General features: G+C 42.4%; 1 protein-coding gene across 1 annotated transcript in view; it reads right to left on the bottom strand.

The window, feature by feature from the left end:
- LOC139413418 (calcium-dependent secretion activator 1) overlaps window positions 1-19,290 on the bottom strand; it is a 168,469-nt gene that overhangs the window by 87,145 nt on the left and 62,034 nt on the right. Inside the window, exon 6 of the mRNA XM_071160777.1 lies at window positions 18,069-18,190. Within this exon, the coding sequence (XP_071016878.1) occupies window positions 18,069-18,190 (122 nt within the window). The remainder of the gene's footprint in view (window positions 1-18,068; window positions 18,191-19,290) is intronic.

The following is a 19,290-nucleotide window of genomic DNA, read 5'->3' as shown; positions in this document are numbered from 1 at the left end:
GTTAAGAAAGTATTTACTAAAATAAACTAAAGAAATAAGTAAATTAAAACTAATTTAAAAAATATAGAAAAATAACAAATAATTAAGGAGCAACAATAAAATAACAGTAGCGAGGCTATATACTGTCCTCACGTCAACAATAAAAAAAATATACTTAAATACAGGTAATTTTGTCCTTGAAACATTTAATTTAAATACTGTAGAATTCCATTTATTCCTATGGAGTGCCAAAATGGTTGGCTTCAAAGCTTTTCATTGGTCATTACATAGCATCAACAATACAGGGTTTATATAGATCATTGGCACAGACCCTCACACTGGCTTTCTAGCTCGCATCACTAAAGTCTGGATTACATTCAAGATATCATAAAATGACATTACATAATGTATGTTGCTTTCAGAAAATGACAGATATAAATTGATGTCAGGATCACAGTGTGTATTCCTCATTAAAATGTGCCTGAGATGAGCACACTAACAGCAGCGTATGTGACGAGTCAAAACATTTTAGTGCAAAAAGGATGCAGATACCACTGAACAAAAATATCAACACAACATGTAATGAATGAGCTGAAAAAGATCCCAGAAATGTCCCATTGGTACAAAAATATTACTTCTCTAAAATGTTGTGCACACATTTGTTTACATCCCTGATAGTGAATATTTCTCCTTTGCCAAGATAATCCATCCAACCGACAGGTGTGGCTGATTTAACATCATGATCATTACACAAATGCACCTTGTGCTGGGGACGATAACAAACTGTGCCGTTTTGTCACAGAACACAATGCCACAGATGTCTCAAGTTTTGAAGGAGCGTGCAGTTGGCATGCTGACTGCAGGAATATCCACCAGAGCTGTTGCCAGAGAAATGGATGTTAAGTTCTCTACCATAAGCCACCTCAAACATAATTTTAGAGAATTTGGCAGTACATCCAACCAGCCTCACAACCCCAGACCACGTGTTTGGTGTTTTGTGGGTGAGCAGTTTGCTAATGTCAACGTTGTTAACCGAGTGCCCCATGGTGGTGTTGGTGTTATGATATGGGCAGGCATAAGCTACAGACAATGAACACCATTGCATTTTATCAATGGCAATTTTAATGCACAGAGATCCTGAGGCCTGTTGTCGTGCCACCGCCATCACCTCATGTTTCAACATGATAATGCACTGCCCCATGTCGCAAGGATCTGTTCACAATTCCTGGAAGCTGAAAATGTCCCGGTTCTTCCATGGCCTGCATACTCACAAGACATGTCACCAATTGAGCATGTTTGGGATGCTCTGAATCGACATGTACGACAGCGTGTTCCAGTTCCCGCCAATATTCCACAGGCCACAATCAACCGCCTGAGCAACTCTATGCGAAGGAGATGTGTCGTACTGCATGAGGCAAATGGTGGTCACACCAGATACTGACTGGTTTTCTGATCCACTCCCTACCTTTCTTTCAAGGTATCTGTGACCAACAGATGCATATCTGTATTCCCAGGCATGTGAATTCCATAGATTAGGGCCTAATGTATTTATTGCAAATGATTGATTTCCTTATATGAACTGGAACTTAGTAAAATCTTTGACTTTGTTACATGTTGCGTTTTATATTTTTGTTCAGTATAGTTAAATAGTTAACCAAAAAGCTACCTGGACTTCTTATTTAGCAGTCTTATGGCTTGGGGGTACAGTAGGAGCTGTTCAGGGTCCTGTTGCTTCCAGACTTGGTGCATTGGTACTGCTTGCCATGTGGTAGCAGAGAGAAAAGTCTATGACTTGGGTGGCTGGAGTCATTGAAAATGTTTAGGGCTTTCCTCTGACACCGCCTGGTATATCTAGGGATGAGTGTATGTCTAAGCCTGGCTCGTGGCTCAGATGTGAGGCCTGGTGTTGGTTTGAGCCTCAGTAGCCATGAGCACAGGCCTGGGGCATTCCTATGGGACTTAGTATTGATGTAAATCTTAGCTCAGCCACAAGTGCGGAGCAGCACAACATAGTAGAGCACAGAGCTGGAGCCACAAACATACACACGTACTAATGATGTGCTCATAACCCAACGATTTTTCTTTCATTATTTTAGGCTATCTGGTATTAGTGCATAAGCCTAAGCTTTGGGGCTTAACTGTACATGCACCAAATAGACTACACAGCCAATTGACAAACAATGCTTTTGGGAATGGGCAGAAAAAGTTAACGTCAATCCACAGAGGAAAAAAGGCCATTGTCAAAGTTCAATTCAGTAAGACAAAGGCTGCGATATGAGAGTTGAAAATAAAGAGAAGGGAGAAAGAAAAGTAATGTTTGGAAAATATGCTATAAGAGGATGATAGCAGGGCTATGTTATGTGTGATGATTGTGAGGCGCTATACAAATTCGACAGTCACAAGACGGGACTTCAAATAGGCTGATGGCATGTCAAGGGAACTGTAGTTTAGATGGATTAAACAGAAACTTAAATCTGGAAACTGACTCTAGGTCTATAACTCACATGGCCTAAATAAAAACTCCTGCAGAATTAACATTTCTTCCAGATATCTCATCAGAAACACGTTGGGTCACTTTCACAGCTTTCTTTTTCCTTACAACCGGTCAAACTCATGTAATTTGGACATTTTGCACAGAAAATCTTTCCTGTTTTTTTTTGTTGTTGCTTTATAGTATTTTTTCCCCAGTCCCAAAACATCTTTGCTCAGCTAATGTTGACAATGAAAACTTTACCAATGCCAACTAGATTGATGCGTTCACTCTATCAATCTATTGCATTATTCTGTTGAGAAAGGGTTTATTTAGTCTTCTAAGGCCGACTCTTTTCTCTGTATATATCAATGATGTTGCTCTTGCTGCTGGTGATTCTCTGATCCACCTCTACGCAGACGACACCCTTCTGTATACATCTGGCATTTCTTTGGACACTGTGTTAACCTCCAGACGAGCTTCAATGCCTTAAATGCAAGTCAAACTAAATGCATGATCTTCAAGCGATTGTTGTCCGCACCCATCCGCCTGACTAGCAACACTACTTTGGACGGTTCTGACTTAGAATATGTGGACAACTATAAATACATAGGTGTCTGGTTAGACTGTGAACTCTCCTTCCAGACTCACATTAAGCATCTCCAATCCAAAATTAAACCTAGATTTGGCTCCCTATCTCGCAACAAAGCATCCTTCACTCATGCTGCCAAACATACCCTCGTAAAACTGACTATCCTACCGATCCTTGACTTCGGCGATGTCATCTACAAAATAGCCTCCAACACTCTACTCAGCAAACTGGATGTAGTCTATCACAGTGCCGTTTTGTCACCAAAACCCTATATACACTACCCACCACTGCAACCTCCAGGTCATCTATAAGTCCTTGCTCGGTAAAGCCCCGCCTTATCTCAGCTCACGGGTCACCATAGCAACACCCACCCGTAGCATGCGCTGGAGCAAGTATATTTCACTGGTCATCCGCAAAGCCAACACTTCCTTTGGCCACCAATGACTGGAACAAATTGCAAAAATCACTGAAGCTGGAGTCTTATATCTCCCTCACTAACTTTAAGCATCAGCTGTCAGAGCAGCTACCGATTACTGTACACAGCCAATCTGTAAATAGCACACCCAACTACCTCAACCCCATATTGTTATTTATCCTCTTGCTCTTTTGCACCCCAGTATCTCTACTTGAACATCATCATCCGCACATCTATCACTCCAGTGTTAATCTTAAATTGTAATTATTTCACCTCTATTGTCACGTTCTGACCATAGTTCTGTTATTTTATTATTTGTTTTAGTATGGTCAGGGCGTGAGTTGGGGTGGGCAGTCTTATGTTTGTTTTTCTATGTTGGGTTTTGTGTTCGGCCTAGTATGGTTCTCAATCAGAGGCAGGTGTCATTAGTTGTCTCTGATTGAGAATCATACTTAGGTAGCCTGGGTTTCACTTTTGGTTTGTGGGTGTTTGTTTCCGTGTGTGTGTTTGGGCCACACGGTACTGTTTCGGTTTTGTAAATTCACGTAATCGTTTATTGTTTTGATTTAGTGTTCAGTGCTTTCTTTAATTAAAATCATTATGAACACTTACCACGCTGCGCTTTGGTCCGATCCTTACTCCTCCTCAGACGAAGAGGAGGAAATCCGTTACATCTATGGCCTATTTATTGCCTACTCTTCTACATTTACACACACTGTACATTGGTTTTTCTATTGTGTTATTGACTCTGTTTGTTTATGTGTAACTCTGTTTATGTTATTGTCACACTGCTTTGCTTTATCTTGGCCAGGTCGCAGTTGTAAATGAGAACTTGTTCTCAACTGGCCTACCTGGTTAAACAAATGTGAAATTAAAAATAAATAAAAAAAGAGAAAGAGAAGCTACATGTATCTAATTATTGACAAGTTGCAAAATGTTGGAAATTATAAGCAGAAACATATCTAAATCAGGCAAAAAAAATCCTGCACCCCCTGTCAAAAAGACATAATGGGACCCATGTCATCCAAAAAGTTGTCTCAAGTTTGCCAAAAAGCACCTGGATGATCATCAAGACTCTTGGAAGAATGTTCTATGGACAGATGAGTCAAAAGTATAACTTTTTGGACGACATGAGTCCCAATATACCTGGCGAAAACCAAACACTGCATTCCATAGTAAGAACCTCATACCAACGGTCAATCATGGTGGTGGTAGTGTGGTAGTTTGGGGATGCTTTGCTGCCTCAGGATCTGGACGACTTGCCTTATTAGAAGGAACAATGAATTCTGCTCTATATCAGATAATTCTACACGACAATATCAGGCCATCGGTCTGTGAGCTGAAGCTGAAGCACAGCTGGGTCATGCAGCAAGATAATGATCCAAAACGCACAATCAAGTCTACATGAAAATGGCTAAAAAGCAACAAATTTGAAGTTTTGGAATGGCCTAGTCAAAGTCCAGACATAATCCCAATTGAGTTGTGGTGTCACACCCTGACCATAGAAAGCCCTTGGATTCTCTATAGTGGTTTAGGTCAGGGTGTGACTAGTGGGGTGTTCTAGAATGTGTATTTCTATGTTGGTGGTTTTGTATGGTTCCCAATTAAATTCAGCTGGTAATCATTGCCTTTAATTAGGGATCATATTTAGGAAGCCCTAAATACCACCTGCTTTGTGGGATATTGTTTGTGGTAGTGTGTTTGGACACTACGTCTTCACTTTCTTTGTAAGTTTTGTTGTTTTGTTTCTAGTTTCACTTTGTATTAAAAAGATGTGGAACTCAATGCACGCTGCGCCTTGGTCCACTCATTTTGATGTTTGTGACAGAATATCACACCAAACCAGGACCAAGCAGAGTGCCCAAAAGGGTTTTGGACATGGGAAGAAGTGATGGGTGGATGCGAAACCCTTTCTTGGCGGCAGACGGAAGGTAATAATGGAGGACAGCGACGCCAAGGACAACCCAAAGATTTTTTTTGGAAGCCCGGTACGTCATGTGCCGGTTCCCTGCATTCGCCCTAAAGAGCCAGAGACCGTCAGGGAGAAGTTGGGAGAGAAGAGAGAGATGTTGTGCAAGTGTGTTCTGCGCAACATTCGACCGGAGGATCCTGTTAGCAGTCTGGTGAAACCTGTGCCGGCTCCACACATCTGGACTCCAGTGCACCTCCCCAGTCCAATGCGTCCTGTGCCTCCTCCCCGCACTCGCCCTGAAGTGCTTGTCACCAGTCTGGTGCCACCTGTACCGGCGCCACGTACTAGGCCTCCAGTGCACATTCACAGTCCAGAGCTTCCGGCGACGGTTCCCGATCCGGAGCTTCCGGCGACGGTTCCCTGTCCGGAACCTCCAAAGACGGTTCCCGGTACAGAACCTCCTGTGATGGTCCACGGTCCAGAACATCCAGCGACTGTCCACGGTCCAGAACCTCCAGCGACGGTCCACGGTCCGGAACCTCCAGGCACGGCATCCAGTCCCGCTCCAAGGCAGGAGCCTTCAACTGCGCCGAGGCCCAGTCCAGGCACAACGTCCAGTCCCGCTCCATGGCAGGAGCCTTCCTCTGCGCCCAGTCCAGACACGGCGTTCAACCCAGCTCCATGGCCGGAGCCTTCCTCTGTGCCGGTGCCCAATCCAGGCACGACGTCCAGTCCCGCTCCATGGCAGGAGCCTTCCTCTGCGCCGGTGCCCAGTCCAGACATGGCGTTCAACCCAGCTCCATGGCCGGTGCCTTCCTCTGCGCCGGTGCCTAGTCCAGGCACGACGCCCAGTCCCGCTCCATGGCAGGAGCCTTCCTCTGCGCCGGTGCCCAGTCCAGACATGGCAACCAGTCCCGCTCATAGGCAGGAGCCTTCAACTGCGCCAAGGTCCAGGCACGACGTCCAGTCCCGCTCCATGGCAGGAGCATTCCTCTGCGCCGGTGCCCCGTCCAGGCACGGTGTCTAGTCCTGCTCCAGGGCAGGAGCTTTCCTCATAGTTTTGATGTCTTCACTGTTATTCTACAATGTAGAATAGTAAACATAAAGAAAAACCCTTGAATGAGTAGATGTCCAAAGTTTGACTGGCACTGTGTATATATCTACACTACCATTCAAACATTTGGGGTCACTTAGACATTTCCTTGTTTTTGGTCCATTAAAATAACATAAAATTGATCAGAAATGCAGTGTAGACATTGTTAATGTTGTAAATGACTATTGTAGCTGGAAACAGCTGATTTTTTTTTATGGAATATCTACATAGGTGTACAGAGGCCCATTATCAGCAAACATCACTCCTGTGTTCCAATGGCACGTTGTGTTAGCTAATCCAAGTTTATAATTTTAAAAGGCTAATTGATCATTAGAAAACCCTTTTGCAATTATGTTAGCACAGCTGAAAACTGTTTTGCTGATAAAGAAGCAATACAAATGTATTTCTTTAGACTAGTTGAGTAGCTGGCGCATCAGCATTTGTGGGTTCGATTACAGGCTCAAGTTGGCAAATAACAAACAAATAACTTTCTTCTGAAACTTGTCAGTCTATTCTTGTTCTGACAAATGAAAACTATTCCATGCGAGAAATTGCAGAGAACCTGAAGATTTCGTACAACGCTGTGTACTACTCCCTTCACAGTACAGCGCAAACTGGCCCTAACCAGAATAGAAAGAGGAGTGGGAGGCCCCGGTGCACAACTGAGCAAGAGGACAAGTAGATTAGAGTGTCTAGTTTGAGAAAGATGCTTCAAAAGTCCTCAACTGGCAGCTTCATTAAATAGTACCCACAAAACACCAGTCTCAAAGTCAACAGTGAAGAGGCGACTCCGGGATGCTGGCCTTCTAGGCAGAGTTACAAAGAAAAAGCCATATCTCAGAGTGGCCAATAAAAATAAAAGATTAAGATGGGCAAAAGAGCACAGACACTGGACAGAGGAACCCTGCCTAGAAGGCCAGCATCCCGGAGTCGCCTCTTCACTGTTGACGCATGTCGGCTTTGATGGCAGGTTTGAAACCTGAAATAACGGGGGTATTGGACCAGCATTCTCACTGGGATGAAATAGTACAAGCGGCATGGAAAGAGGAAGCTAATTCCGTTTACTCCGCAGATGTACGAGTGGTTAATGCAGCCACAGTGAACGTCATTAACAGTGGTTTCAATGGCCAAAGTAAGACAAGGGAAAAGGGAGGAAAGGGAAAATCAACAGTCCTGTTTTAGGTGTGGGGCTATTGGTCATTGAAAAATGGAGTGTTCGTAACCGGCCGCGACCGGGAGGTCCGTGGGGCGACGCACAATTGGCCTAGCGTCGTCCGGGTTAGGGAGGGCTTGGCCGGTAGGGATATCCTTGTCTCATCGCGCACCAGCGACTCCTGTGCGGGCCGGGCGCAGTGCACGCTAACCAAAGTTTCCAGGTGCACGGTGTTTCCTACGACACATTGGTGCGGCTGGCTTCCGGGTTGGATGCGCGCTGTGTTAAGAAGCAGCGCGGCTTGGTTGGGTTGTGTATCGGAGGAGGCGTGACTTTCAACCTTCGTCTTTCCCGAGCCCGTACGGGAGTTGTAGCGATGAGACAAGATAGTAGCTACTAACATTTGGATACAACGAAATCGGGGAGAAAAAAGGGTAAAATTCACACAATAAATAAATAAAAAAAGAAAAAGGGAGTGTAAGGTGGGGATGGAGTCCGCTGTATTCGGGAGGGACGCTGCGATGCAAGCATTTGCATTTTTTTCAAAAGGGTTGCAAAAAAATCCTCTTGAAAGCAGCGTGAGAGGAAAATGTTAGATAGCAGAGGCTATACACTGCTATCTAACATTTTCCTCTCCCTCAGTGTATAGCCTCGGTTCAATTGATTTTTATGTGGAGGGAGAAGTATGAGACCATGTCTCAAACAACATTTTAATAGATGTCAGGGATCAAATATTGTGCATTCCTTATGATGAGAAATTGGCTAAATTTGTCAAAGGAAAAAGTATTTTGGGTTGAAGAATCTAGGCGAAATGCCAGGGGGATGGATTCTGAAGAGGTAACACATTAAAATTATCTGACCAAACCATCCTTGCAAACTCAGAAAACCTTGGAGGGATTTTTTAATCTCGTGAGACATTTTATGTAGTTTCATTATTAAATAGATTTACATTTTATGTCGTCTTATTCTGAAATAAATTTTTAGAATGAACGAAAGGGAGGAGTTATTAGAAATTAGCAGTGGGGTTACCAAACCTAAAATTAACTTTTAAAATGTTTTGTTTTAGTTCATGAACATTGTGGTGCGGTGGTTATGGAGAATCATGGGGAAAAGACACCAGTGAATCGTTAAGACTCGGTGGCGAGATAATGTCGCCATGTCTAAGGGTAGTACATGCTAAATAAAAGGATACATAAACGATGGGGTGGATTAAAACAAATGATTAATCATGGGAGTATGGACAGTGGTTTTACCATCATCATGTTTGGTTTATAATTAATCATTTTGAAGTTGTAACATAGTGAATGCTAACAAAAACTTACACTTTCTTTTCCAGAAGAGGGGGTTTCATTATCTCTTGTTGGAATGTTCCCTTAGACGGTGGTCTTGGAGAGAGCAGTTAGTGATATTCGGCAGTTTTAAGTATAAAAGTATCTGAATTAGGCCATAAACAGAGTTCCCAGATAAGTAAGGCCTGTTCACGTGTGTGTTTTTGACCTACGGTTTACCAGACACACCAGCGGGCACACACAACTTACCGGATACCATGGGAATTATTTTGTGGGTCTTTTCAATTTTGGTTTTAAATTGGCTATGCAGAAGGATGGAAATGTTTGACATTTTTGAAATGGTTTCTGAAGGACAGGGAAAGAAAAGGTAAAGTAAATATTTAATGGTGTCGAATGCCCTGTATCCTGACTTTCTGGTGAGGCCTGATCAACCTCACTAGAAATGATAGAAACAGGTGGGATTTAATTATAAAATGAATGAAAAACCCCAGTCTCTAGTCTATTTCACCATTACTTTATGGGATACCATTATTTCCTTATGGATACAATTATTTCCTTATGGAGTTATCAAGAGTTGTAATTCTAAGTTGATTGGTCATTCAAATGTTATTTTTTTTAAATTTAACATGCAGTGCTGTTTGTTTTTGAATCACGTTGTGAATCATGTGTACAAAGGGGAAACTAGCAATTCCCTGGGGCTCTAGTCTTTGGGTAAATACACACATGTATTTTGTTCAGTCTGCATATAGAACAAAAAATATGTTAAGAAGGATTAACAGTTACTCCAAATGGATTGTGATGTGTATTGCTGATTTCATTTTTGTCTTTCTTTCGATACAAATTTCACCAGATTGGGTCTACTGGATTTTTGGGATTCCCCCATGGGTTAGGGTGCGAACTCCCTGATCTGGTAACTCTTCCGAGAGGTCGCCAGTTAAATAAGGGAGTATGAACTAATTTTGAAAATGGTTTCAACAGTAACAGTATGTTGTTATGCTCTTTGACATTTGTCTTAGATATAAAAGTATTAAGAACATTGGAAATGTAATAATTTGTCATATAGTCAATGCTTGTAACTAAACTGCTGTTCTGATCTGTCTTCTCTTGAGGTTATCATGGAAGTTGACGTCAGATGGGATCTTAATGCAATGGTAGGAATAATTTGACCATGAACAGCGTGTGTGAACCTCAAAACCCTCCCTAACCGGCTGAAGAAAGAGCGACAAAGGCGTTCAATGCGACAGTGACTTAACACTCCGGTCTGCGTCCGAGCCATTAACCTGGTTACGATCGGCAGGAGCACGCCATGAGTCCTGAGACATGGAGAGAGATCACATTCAAACTTCTCTCGTGCTCCTGGTGTACTGGTGGGAGAAATGGACCAGACATAATGGTGGTAGCGGCTCAGGTAAGAGACTCAAAGAAAAAAATGGATTACTCTATATTGAAATCGGACATTATCAAGGGCCATCAAATGTGACAAGCAAGACTTATATACAGTGAGGGAAAAAAGTATTTTGATCCCCTGCTGATTTTGTACGTTTTTGTTTACTGTTGTGCTATCATCAGATAATAGCTTCTTATGCTTTCGCCGAAAAGCCTTTTAAAAATATGACATGTTGGCTGAATTCACAACGAGTGTAGCTTTAATTTAGTATCTTACATGTGTGATTTAATGAAAGTTTGATTTTTATATCATTTTATTTGAATTTGCCACGCTGGCTTTTGGCCAAGTGGGACGCAAGCGTCCCCTATACCATACGAAGTTAAAGGGAGTGCTCCTAATCTCAGCTTGTTACCTGTATAAAAGACACCTGTCCACAGAAGCAATCAATCAATCAGATTCCAAACTCTCCACCATAGCCAAGACCAAAGAGCTCTCCAAGGATGTCAGGAACAAGATTGTAGACCTACACAAGGCTGTAATGGGCTACAAGACCATCGCCAAGCAGCTTGGTGAGAAGGTGACAACAGTTGGTGCGATTATTCGCAAATTGAAGAAACACAAAAGAACTGTCCATCTCCCTCGACCTGGGGCTCCATGCAAGATCTCACCTCGTGGAGTTGCAATGATCATGAGAACGGTGAGGAATCAGCCCAGAACTACACGGAAGGATATTGTCAATGATCTCAAGGCAACTGGGACCATAGTCACCAAGAAAACAATTGGTAACACACTACGCCGTGCAGGATTGAAATCCTGCAGTGCCCGCAAGGTCCCCCTGCTCAAGAAAGCACATATACATGCCCGTCTGAAGTTTGCCAATGAACATCTTAATGATTCAGAGGACAACTGGGTGAAAGTGTTGTGGTCAGATGATACCAAAATGGAGCTCTTTGGCATCAGCTCAACTCGCCGTGTTTGGAGGAGGAGGACTGCTGCCTATGACCCCAAGAACACCATCCCCACCGTCAAACATGGAGGTAGAAACATTATGCTTTGGGGGTGTTTTTCTGCTAAGGGGACAGGACAACTTCACCGCATCAAAGGGACGATGGACGGGGCCATGTACCATCAAATCTTGGGTGAGAACCTCCTTCCCTCAGCCAGGGCATTGAAAATAGGTCGTGGATGGGTATTCCAGCATGACAATGACCCAAAACACACGGCCAAGGCAACAACGGAGTGGCTCAAGAAGAAGCACATTAAGGTCCTGGAGTAGCCTAGCCAGTCTCCAGATCTTAACCTCTCTTTTGTAGGCGGGACGCTTGCGTCCCACATGGCCAATAGCCAGGGAAAATGCAGAGCGCCAAATTCAAATACATTTCTATAAAAATCTAACTTTCATTAAATTACACATGTAAGATACCAAATTAAAGCTACACTTGTTGTGAATCGAGCCAACATGTCAGATTTCAAAAAGGCTTTTCGGCGAAAGCATAAGATGCTACTATCTGATGATAGCACAACAGTAAACAATGAGAGAATAGCATATTTCAACTCTGCAGACGCGACACAAAACGCAGAAATAAAATATAAATCATGCCTTACCTTTGACGAGCTTCTTTTGTTGGCACTCATATATGTCCCATAAACATCACAAATGGTCCTTTTGTTCGATTAATTCTGTCGATATATATCCAAAATGTCCATTTATATGGCACGTTTGATCCAGAAAAACACCGCTTCCAACATACGCAACCTCGCTACAAAATATCTCAAAAGTTACCTGTAAACTTTGCCAAAACATTTTCAAACTACTTTTGTAATACAACTTTAGGTATTTCTAAACATGTATATAATCGATCAAATTGAAGACGGGATGATCTGTGTTCAATACAGGAGCAAAACAAACTGACGCTACTTTTCTGGTTACGCGCCTCTATCAAAAGGTACACATGAAGTGACGTTTGTTCTGAGCTATGGTACTTCTTCATTACACAAAGGAAAAACCTCAACCAATTTCCAAACTGGTGACATCCAGTGGAAGCGGTAGTTACTGCAGGAAAGTCGATTAGAATTCTGGATTCCCCATGAAAACTTATTGAAAAGACAGTGACTTCAAAAAAGAAAAAATCTGAATGGTGTGTCCTCTGAGTTTCACCTGCTAAATAAGTTCTGTTATACTCACAGACATGATTCAAACAGGTTTAGAAACTTCAGAGTGTTTTCTATCCAATACTAATAATATGCATATTTTAGGATCTGGGACAGAGTAGGAGGCAGTTCAGTTTGGGCACGCTATTTATCCAAAAGTGAAAATGCTACCCCCTACCCCAAAACAGGTTAATCACATAGAAAATCTGTGGAGGGAGCTGAAGGTTCGAGTTGCCAAACGTCAGCTTCGAAACCTTAATGACTTGGAGAAGATCTGCAAAGAGGAGTGGGACAAAATCCCTCCTGAGATGTGTGCAAACCTGGTGGCCAACTACAAGAAATGTCTGACCTCTGATTGCCAACAAGGGTTTTGCCACCAAGTACTAAGTCATGTTATTTGCAAATCAATTTATAACATGCAAATCAATTTATAACATTTTTGACATGCGTTTTTCTGGATTTGTTGTTGTTATTCTGTCTCTCACTATTCAAATAAACCTACCATTATAGACTGATCATTTCCTTGTCAGTGGGCAAACGTACAAAATCAGCAGGGGATCAAATACTTTTTTCCCTCACTGTATGTGCCGTAATGAGAAGAGTTAATACACGTAATATCGGGTCCCGTTTATAGATGTACATTCTAACCGTGATGATGTGTGCCAGGTTGAGAAACTTAAAGTTGAGTGATTGACAGTCCTTAGTGCTTTACTTTGAGTCTTTCTAAATTTGGGTTGGATAGTTTATCAAATGTTTTTTAATTATGATTCAGATAAAGCGAGAGAGAGCGCTACTCTCAAACTGTGAGGTGTGGGTGCAGTGCTAGTATTTATTGGGCCTAGGGAGGATTTTTCCAGAAACCTTATCTAGAAACCTAATCCTTAAGTGTCCTCGAAGAGGGAGGTTGTTAGAGAACTCACTGGATGATAGCTTGGGTCAACCATGAAGGTTTATTTGTTTTTTGTTTTACCATGTCAGAATTGTAATGTTAAATTGCATCAATACATATAGATTGCTGGATGATACGGTACAATTAATTGCATACAAGGCTCATAGTCTGTGTCTTGCGATAACACCCAAGGATGAAAATGAAGGAGACGGCATGGAGACCAGCATCACATGGGCATAGAACGGAACAGATGGGCGGTTCTTTCCCCAGTCTTTGTCACATCAAGGGTGGTGTGAATTATTAAACATGTACCTTTTCTCTTTCCCTTTCAAGTCAATATGTTTTTAGGTGTTGTGGAACATAAGAGTTCATTGTTGTAGAGGAGGGATTGGTGTATATTGACTAATTGATTTAAGAATGTTTTATTATGCTTATAACTTTAGAAGTGCATTAGGAGTAGTGACTATTGTGTTATGGGTTAGATGGAATGATATATGTGAAAATGTATCTGTAGCAGGAGGCGAGGTACACATGAGGTCTGTGTTTGAGACAATGTTTACATAATGTAACGATTGTCGTCGGGAGACGGAGAAGAGGACCAAAGAGCAGCGTGGTACGTATTCATAATGATTTTAATAAAGATGAATACTGGAACAAAAACAACAAACTGACAAACGAACAGTTCTGCAAGGTGCAACCAAAACACTAAACAGAAAATAACTACCCACAACCCATAGTGGGAAAACAGGCTGCCTAAGTATGGTTCTCAGAGACAATGATTGACAGCTGCCTCTGATTGGGAACCATACCAGGCCAAAACCAGAAATACAAAACCTAGAACAAAACCTAGAATACCCACCCCAACTCACGCCCTGACCAAACTAAAACAGAGACCTAAAAAAGGAACTAAGGTCAGGACGTGACACATAAGGCTGTTAAGTGGGATGGAATGTGACTGGGGTGGAGATCTGTGGGGGCTCATAAATTGAGGTATGGGTGATAGAGTGGTATCATCCCCAGAGACCATGTATATTGTTACAGGAGATAGCTCGTAGGAGAGGGAGGACAGCTAACTGTGCACAATATAGGGACTATTGCACATACCCAGATCATGGTGAAAGTAGCAGAGATAGTGTTGGCATTTCAGACACTATTGTAAACTTTCAGGAAACCTATGATTCAGAGTTTTGTTAGGATGGATATTCTTCCAACGACATTAATCTCTTCCCCATTTATAACAACCAGCAAACACTTGACAGATTCCATGCAGTGATTATTCTCACGGCAGTCGCTGTAGGGACAGTAACTGAAGGTGGCCATATACAGGTAGTAACAGCATGGAATTGGACTACGGTGTAAATTAGGTATTTGGAGGTATGCTTCATGGGTAGTGTTAGTAGTCGCAGGGGTTACTCTAGTAGCTTTGTTGGGAGAGTCTGTTGTTCTGTTGTCAGGAAATGACCCATGCGTTGCAGCGTGTATATTCCCAGGTGAAAGTGGCACATGAGGAGCAGGAGATAACCGGGAGCACAAACTGAATTCTGGAGATTGAGTGTACATAAAGAAACACTAGGCAGTGGTGTTGGGACAGCATTGGTCTGGTCCACACAGTATTCCTTGCAGCGGTAAAGATCGTCATGTCACAACATTCTGAAGGCATTGATTCGGGATACGCACTTGCCTATCAGGTGACGTGCCTATCGGGTGGCAATGGAGGAAGAAGGTGAACAAAGTGAAAATGACATGGCTTGGGAACACCTTTCGGAGCCTGTGGCCAGAAAGGGGAAGACTGGGTGAGGTTCTCTAGGGCCTTCATTTTTGTGGAATCCAGTATCCTGGAGGCATAGAGACAGGTGAAGAGAGAGTGGGAATTGTCATGCTATCAGACTTTGGGTTTTCATGCATATATAATTATGCATAGCTTACCACCTTATTAATGCTGATATGTCTTGTGTTCCGTTTGACCTTTGAACTCTTGTGCTGTCACTCTCTTAGGAACCAGAAGGAGAAAGTTGAACTGGAAGAAGTCAACAGATCCAGCAGGCACGTTATTATCAGTTTTCCATGAGAAATGGAAGTAAGAGTGTGCATGGTGTGACTATAGAACAGAGACCATAAGTCGGAGTTTGTAAACCTCACTGTGAATGTTACTTATGTTACATTTTTTGCTCATGTTGTATTATCATTGTTTGCCCATTTATAATAAATGTCCAAGTTTATATAGTGATGAACAGTATGGGGTTAATGTTCAACAGAGGGGACTGTTGGGTTCTGGGAATATGAAATATACTTATTCATGTCACTGAGGGAGAGAGGGTAATGTATAACGTTTACATTATGTCAGGATCCTATGGGAGGGATCCTCTGGGAGGAGAAGAGACACACTCTGGTACCAGTCACCATGACAGCCGTGAGTTGGGGAGGAGTGAGCACTTTGGGGCAGAGGTCAGGTCAGGTGAAGTGAGGAAGAACAGATATCACTAAGGCTCTCTGTCAAGCAACAGAGATGCATTGGCTGTTCAGATGTGTAGGAGGAGACTCCGCATAGGATAAATAGTTAAATATCAGTGCTTGTGTGAATATGTCTTAGTCGGTTCAGCTATTCGATCCTTTGGGATGAATAAACTTGATTTAAGTTTTCATAATGTCCGTCGAGTTCTTACTGATATTTAGAACCTAACATTCCTATGCAAAGTTCAGCAGGAGACTGGCCATCTGTGCATCATGGAAGAGAAGGAATGGATCCCTTTTATAAATGTACTCAGTGTTCCGTTATCCATGGCTGTCTGACCGAGATACTGTATCTAGCACAAATAAACTCTACTCTGTTTCAGGAACAATTGAGGTTGAACTAAAGTTTCCACTGATCCACTCACAGATCCCATCTGATCTCATCACATTCCACTGTGAGGAAGCAGGGCTTAATATAGCCCCTTCTCTTTCTCACACACACTTGTTTTACTATGCTTGTGGGGACTAAAAATGTATTCCCATTTAAAATCCTTAACCTAGCCCTAACCTTTTTATTTGTTTTATTTTTTAATTTTACCTGCAATTTTGGTCTTGTTTCATCACTGCAACTCCCCAACAGGCTTGGGACGCGAAGGCCGAGTCATGCCTCCTCCGAAGCATGACCCGCAAAACCGCGTTTCTTAACACCCGCCCGCTTCACCTGGAAGCCAGCCACACCAATGTGTCGGAGGAAAAACCCTTCAACTGACAACTGAGGTCAGCCTGCAGGAGTCACTAGAGTGTGAAGAGCCATGTAAAGCCCCCGGCCAAACCCTCCCCTAACTCGGACGACGCCAGGCTGCGCCACTTGGGAGGCCTCAAACCTTAATTCTAACCCTAATTGTAACCCTAACCCATAAGCTTGGACACACAGTTTGATGTCAATGATGGGCACAGCTGCATCCCTTGCCATAGTCTAGACGGTAGACGATATCTACTCTCTATCTCTGTGCACTCAGGGCATAGAGACTGATAACTCTGACAGTAACAGATGACAAAACCCACTGCCTCACATATTTCACATTAGGGTGTGTTACAGTAACAGCGTGACCCTAAAACTACAATCAACATCTGTTCACTCAGAACAAGGCCCTCTTCAAGATGAACACTTCTGAATGAGTATTGATGGCTAGGGTACAGGGTTACTGTTACAAACTGTTTTAGCCACTATAGCTCTAGCAGGGGGTCTAGAACATACCATCCTGCTGTTCAAATCAGAGGGAGGGGAAGAGAGGAAATAGACTAAAAACAGAAGGTATGTAGGAAAGATAATGGAGCTAATATATTTTTTAAATAATATAATCTTTGAGCTCTAATAATCACCAAAATAAAAGCTAGACAGTCAAGGAGAATATACAATACCAAAAACAATTCATTCATTTTGAGTATTAATTTGATTATGTTTGAGCAAAATAATACAGCATAAGCCATGGCAAAATGTGTAGAATTGCAGGAAATTAGCAAAAATGTCTCTCAGCTCCATGGAGAGATTTGTAGAATGAAACATTTGCGCCACGCTCTCATTGCCACTCCCCCTGCCACACCCACTAAGCCCCCTTTTGATCCCAAAAAACCCTGGAGAGGACGGCAGAGAGAAGATGAGAGGGGGAGAAGTACGGCAGAGAGAAGAGGGGAGGAGAAGGACGGAAGAGTGGTGATGAGTCCTGCATTATACATGAGGAAATAATTCCCTCTACTGACAATGATGAATTCATCATCTATAGCAGGAAGAGATATGGATTACTTACTCATCTCTGATACTCTACATACATCTGTGAGTATCCTTTAATTAAAGCAAAGCAAATGTCTCAACACATCCACACGTCCCACCTCAGTCACCTGCTAGAGAACACAAGCAGTGGTGCAAGGTGCATGTTGGGTAATCAGTACGGCTCAGCGTCTACAACCTTGTTATCTGTGCCCTGATCCCACTCGCACAGGCAATATCATTACCACATCATGCTGTGCAGCTATGGCCAGAACATGAGGCCACCCAACGAGGACTCAAGACTTACTGCTCAAACTAACACAATCTGTATCAGGTGCTGATAAATCTAAATGCAGTTATGTAGTTCCTAACCTGATTAGCTAACATGACTTTGTTTAGATAAAAAAACAATTAGAATGCACTGAACTTATTACCCAGTTACTAGGTATTTATTCCTAAATAACGCTGTAATGTCATGTATGTGCACAGCATATGTGCATGTGTTTGTGACACACTCACGTTGGTTTGGAGGCCTCGGCCTGGTCAGTCTGGAGCTTATGCCCCCCCTCAACCTCCATGGTGCAGTAGACGATCCGATTGGGCGCCAGCGACTTTAACCCCTGAACCTCCACAATCACCACCTGAGAGAAAAATAAAAGCTGATCAAACACATATATACATTAGAGGTCGACCGATTATGATTTTCAACGCCGATACCGATTATTGGAGGACCCCAAAAAAGCCGATACCGATTAATGGGTATACATTTTTTTTAAATGTATTTTTAATAATGACAATTACAACAATACTGAATGAACACTTATTTTAACTTAATATAATACATCAATAAAATCAATTTAGCCTCAAGTAAATAATGAAACATGTTCAATTTGATTTAAATAATGCAAAAACAAAGTGTTGGAGAAGAAAGTAAAAGTGCAATATGTGCTATGTAAGAAAGCTAACGTTTAAGTTCCTTGCTCAGAACATGAGAACATATGAAAGCTGGTGGTTCCTTTTAACACGAGTCTTCAATATTCCCAGGTAAGAAGTTTTAGCTTGTATTTATTATAGGAATTGAATTATAGGACTATTTCCCTCTATACCATTTGTATTTCATTAACCTTTGCCTCTTGGATGTTCTTATAGGCACTTTAGTATTGCCAGTGTAACAGTATAGCATCCGTCCTTCTCCTCGCTCCTCCCTGGGCTCGAACCAGGAACAACGACAACAGCCACCCTTGAAGCAGCCTTACCCATGCAGAGTAAGGGGAACAACTACTAGAAGGCTCAGAGCGAGTGCGCGCTAACTAGCTAGCCATTTCACTTCGGTTACACGAGCCTCATCTCGGGAGTTGATAGGCTTGAAGTCATAAACAGCGCAATGCTTGACGCACAACGAAGAGCTGCTGGCAAAACGCACGAAAGTGCTGTTTGAAAGAATGTTTACATGCCTGCTTCTGCCTACCACCGCTCAGTCAGATACTTAGATACTTGTATGCTCAGTCAGATTATATGCAACGCAGGACACGCTAGATAATATCTAGTAATATTATCCATGTGTAGTTAACTAGTGATTATGATTGATTGTTTTTTATAAGATAAGTTTAAGGCTAGCTAGCAACTTACCTTGGCTTACTGCATTCGCGTAACAGGCAGTCTCTTTGTGGAGTGCAACGAGAGAGAGGCAGGTCGTTATTGCGTTGGACTAGTTAACTGTAAGGTTGCAAGATTGGATCCC

Source organism: Oncorhynchus clarkii, chromosome 7 (genome assembly GCF_045791955.1).
Source record: "Oncorhynchus clarkii lewisi isolate Uvic-CL-2024 chromosome 7, UVic_Ocla_1.0, whole genome shotgun sequence".
NCBI lineage: Eukaryota > Metazoa > Chordata > Actinopteri > Salmoniformes > Salmonidae > Oncorhynchus > Oncorhynchus clarkii.
The sequence above is the reverse complement of the archived record's forward strand: the minus strand, read 5'-3'. Positions and strand labels throughout refer to the sequence as shown.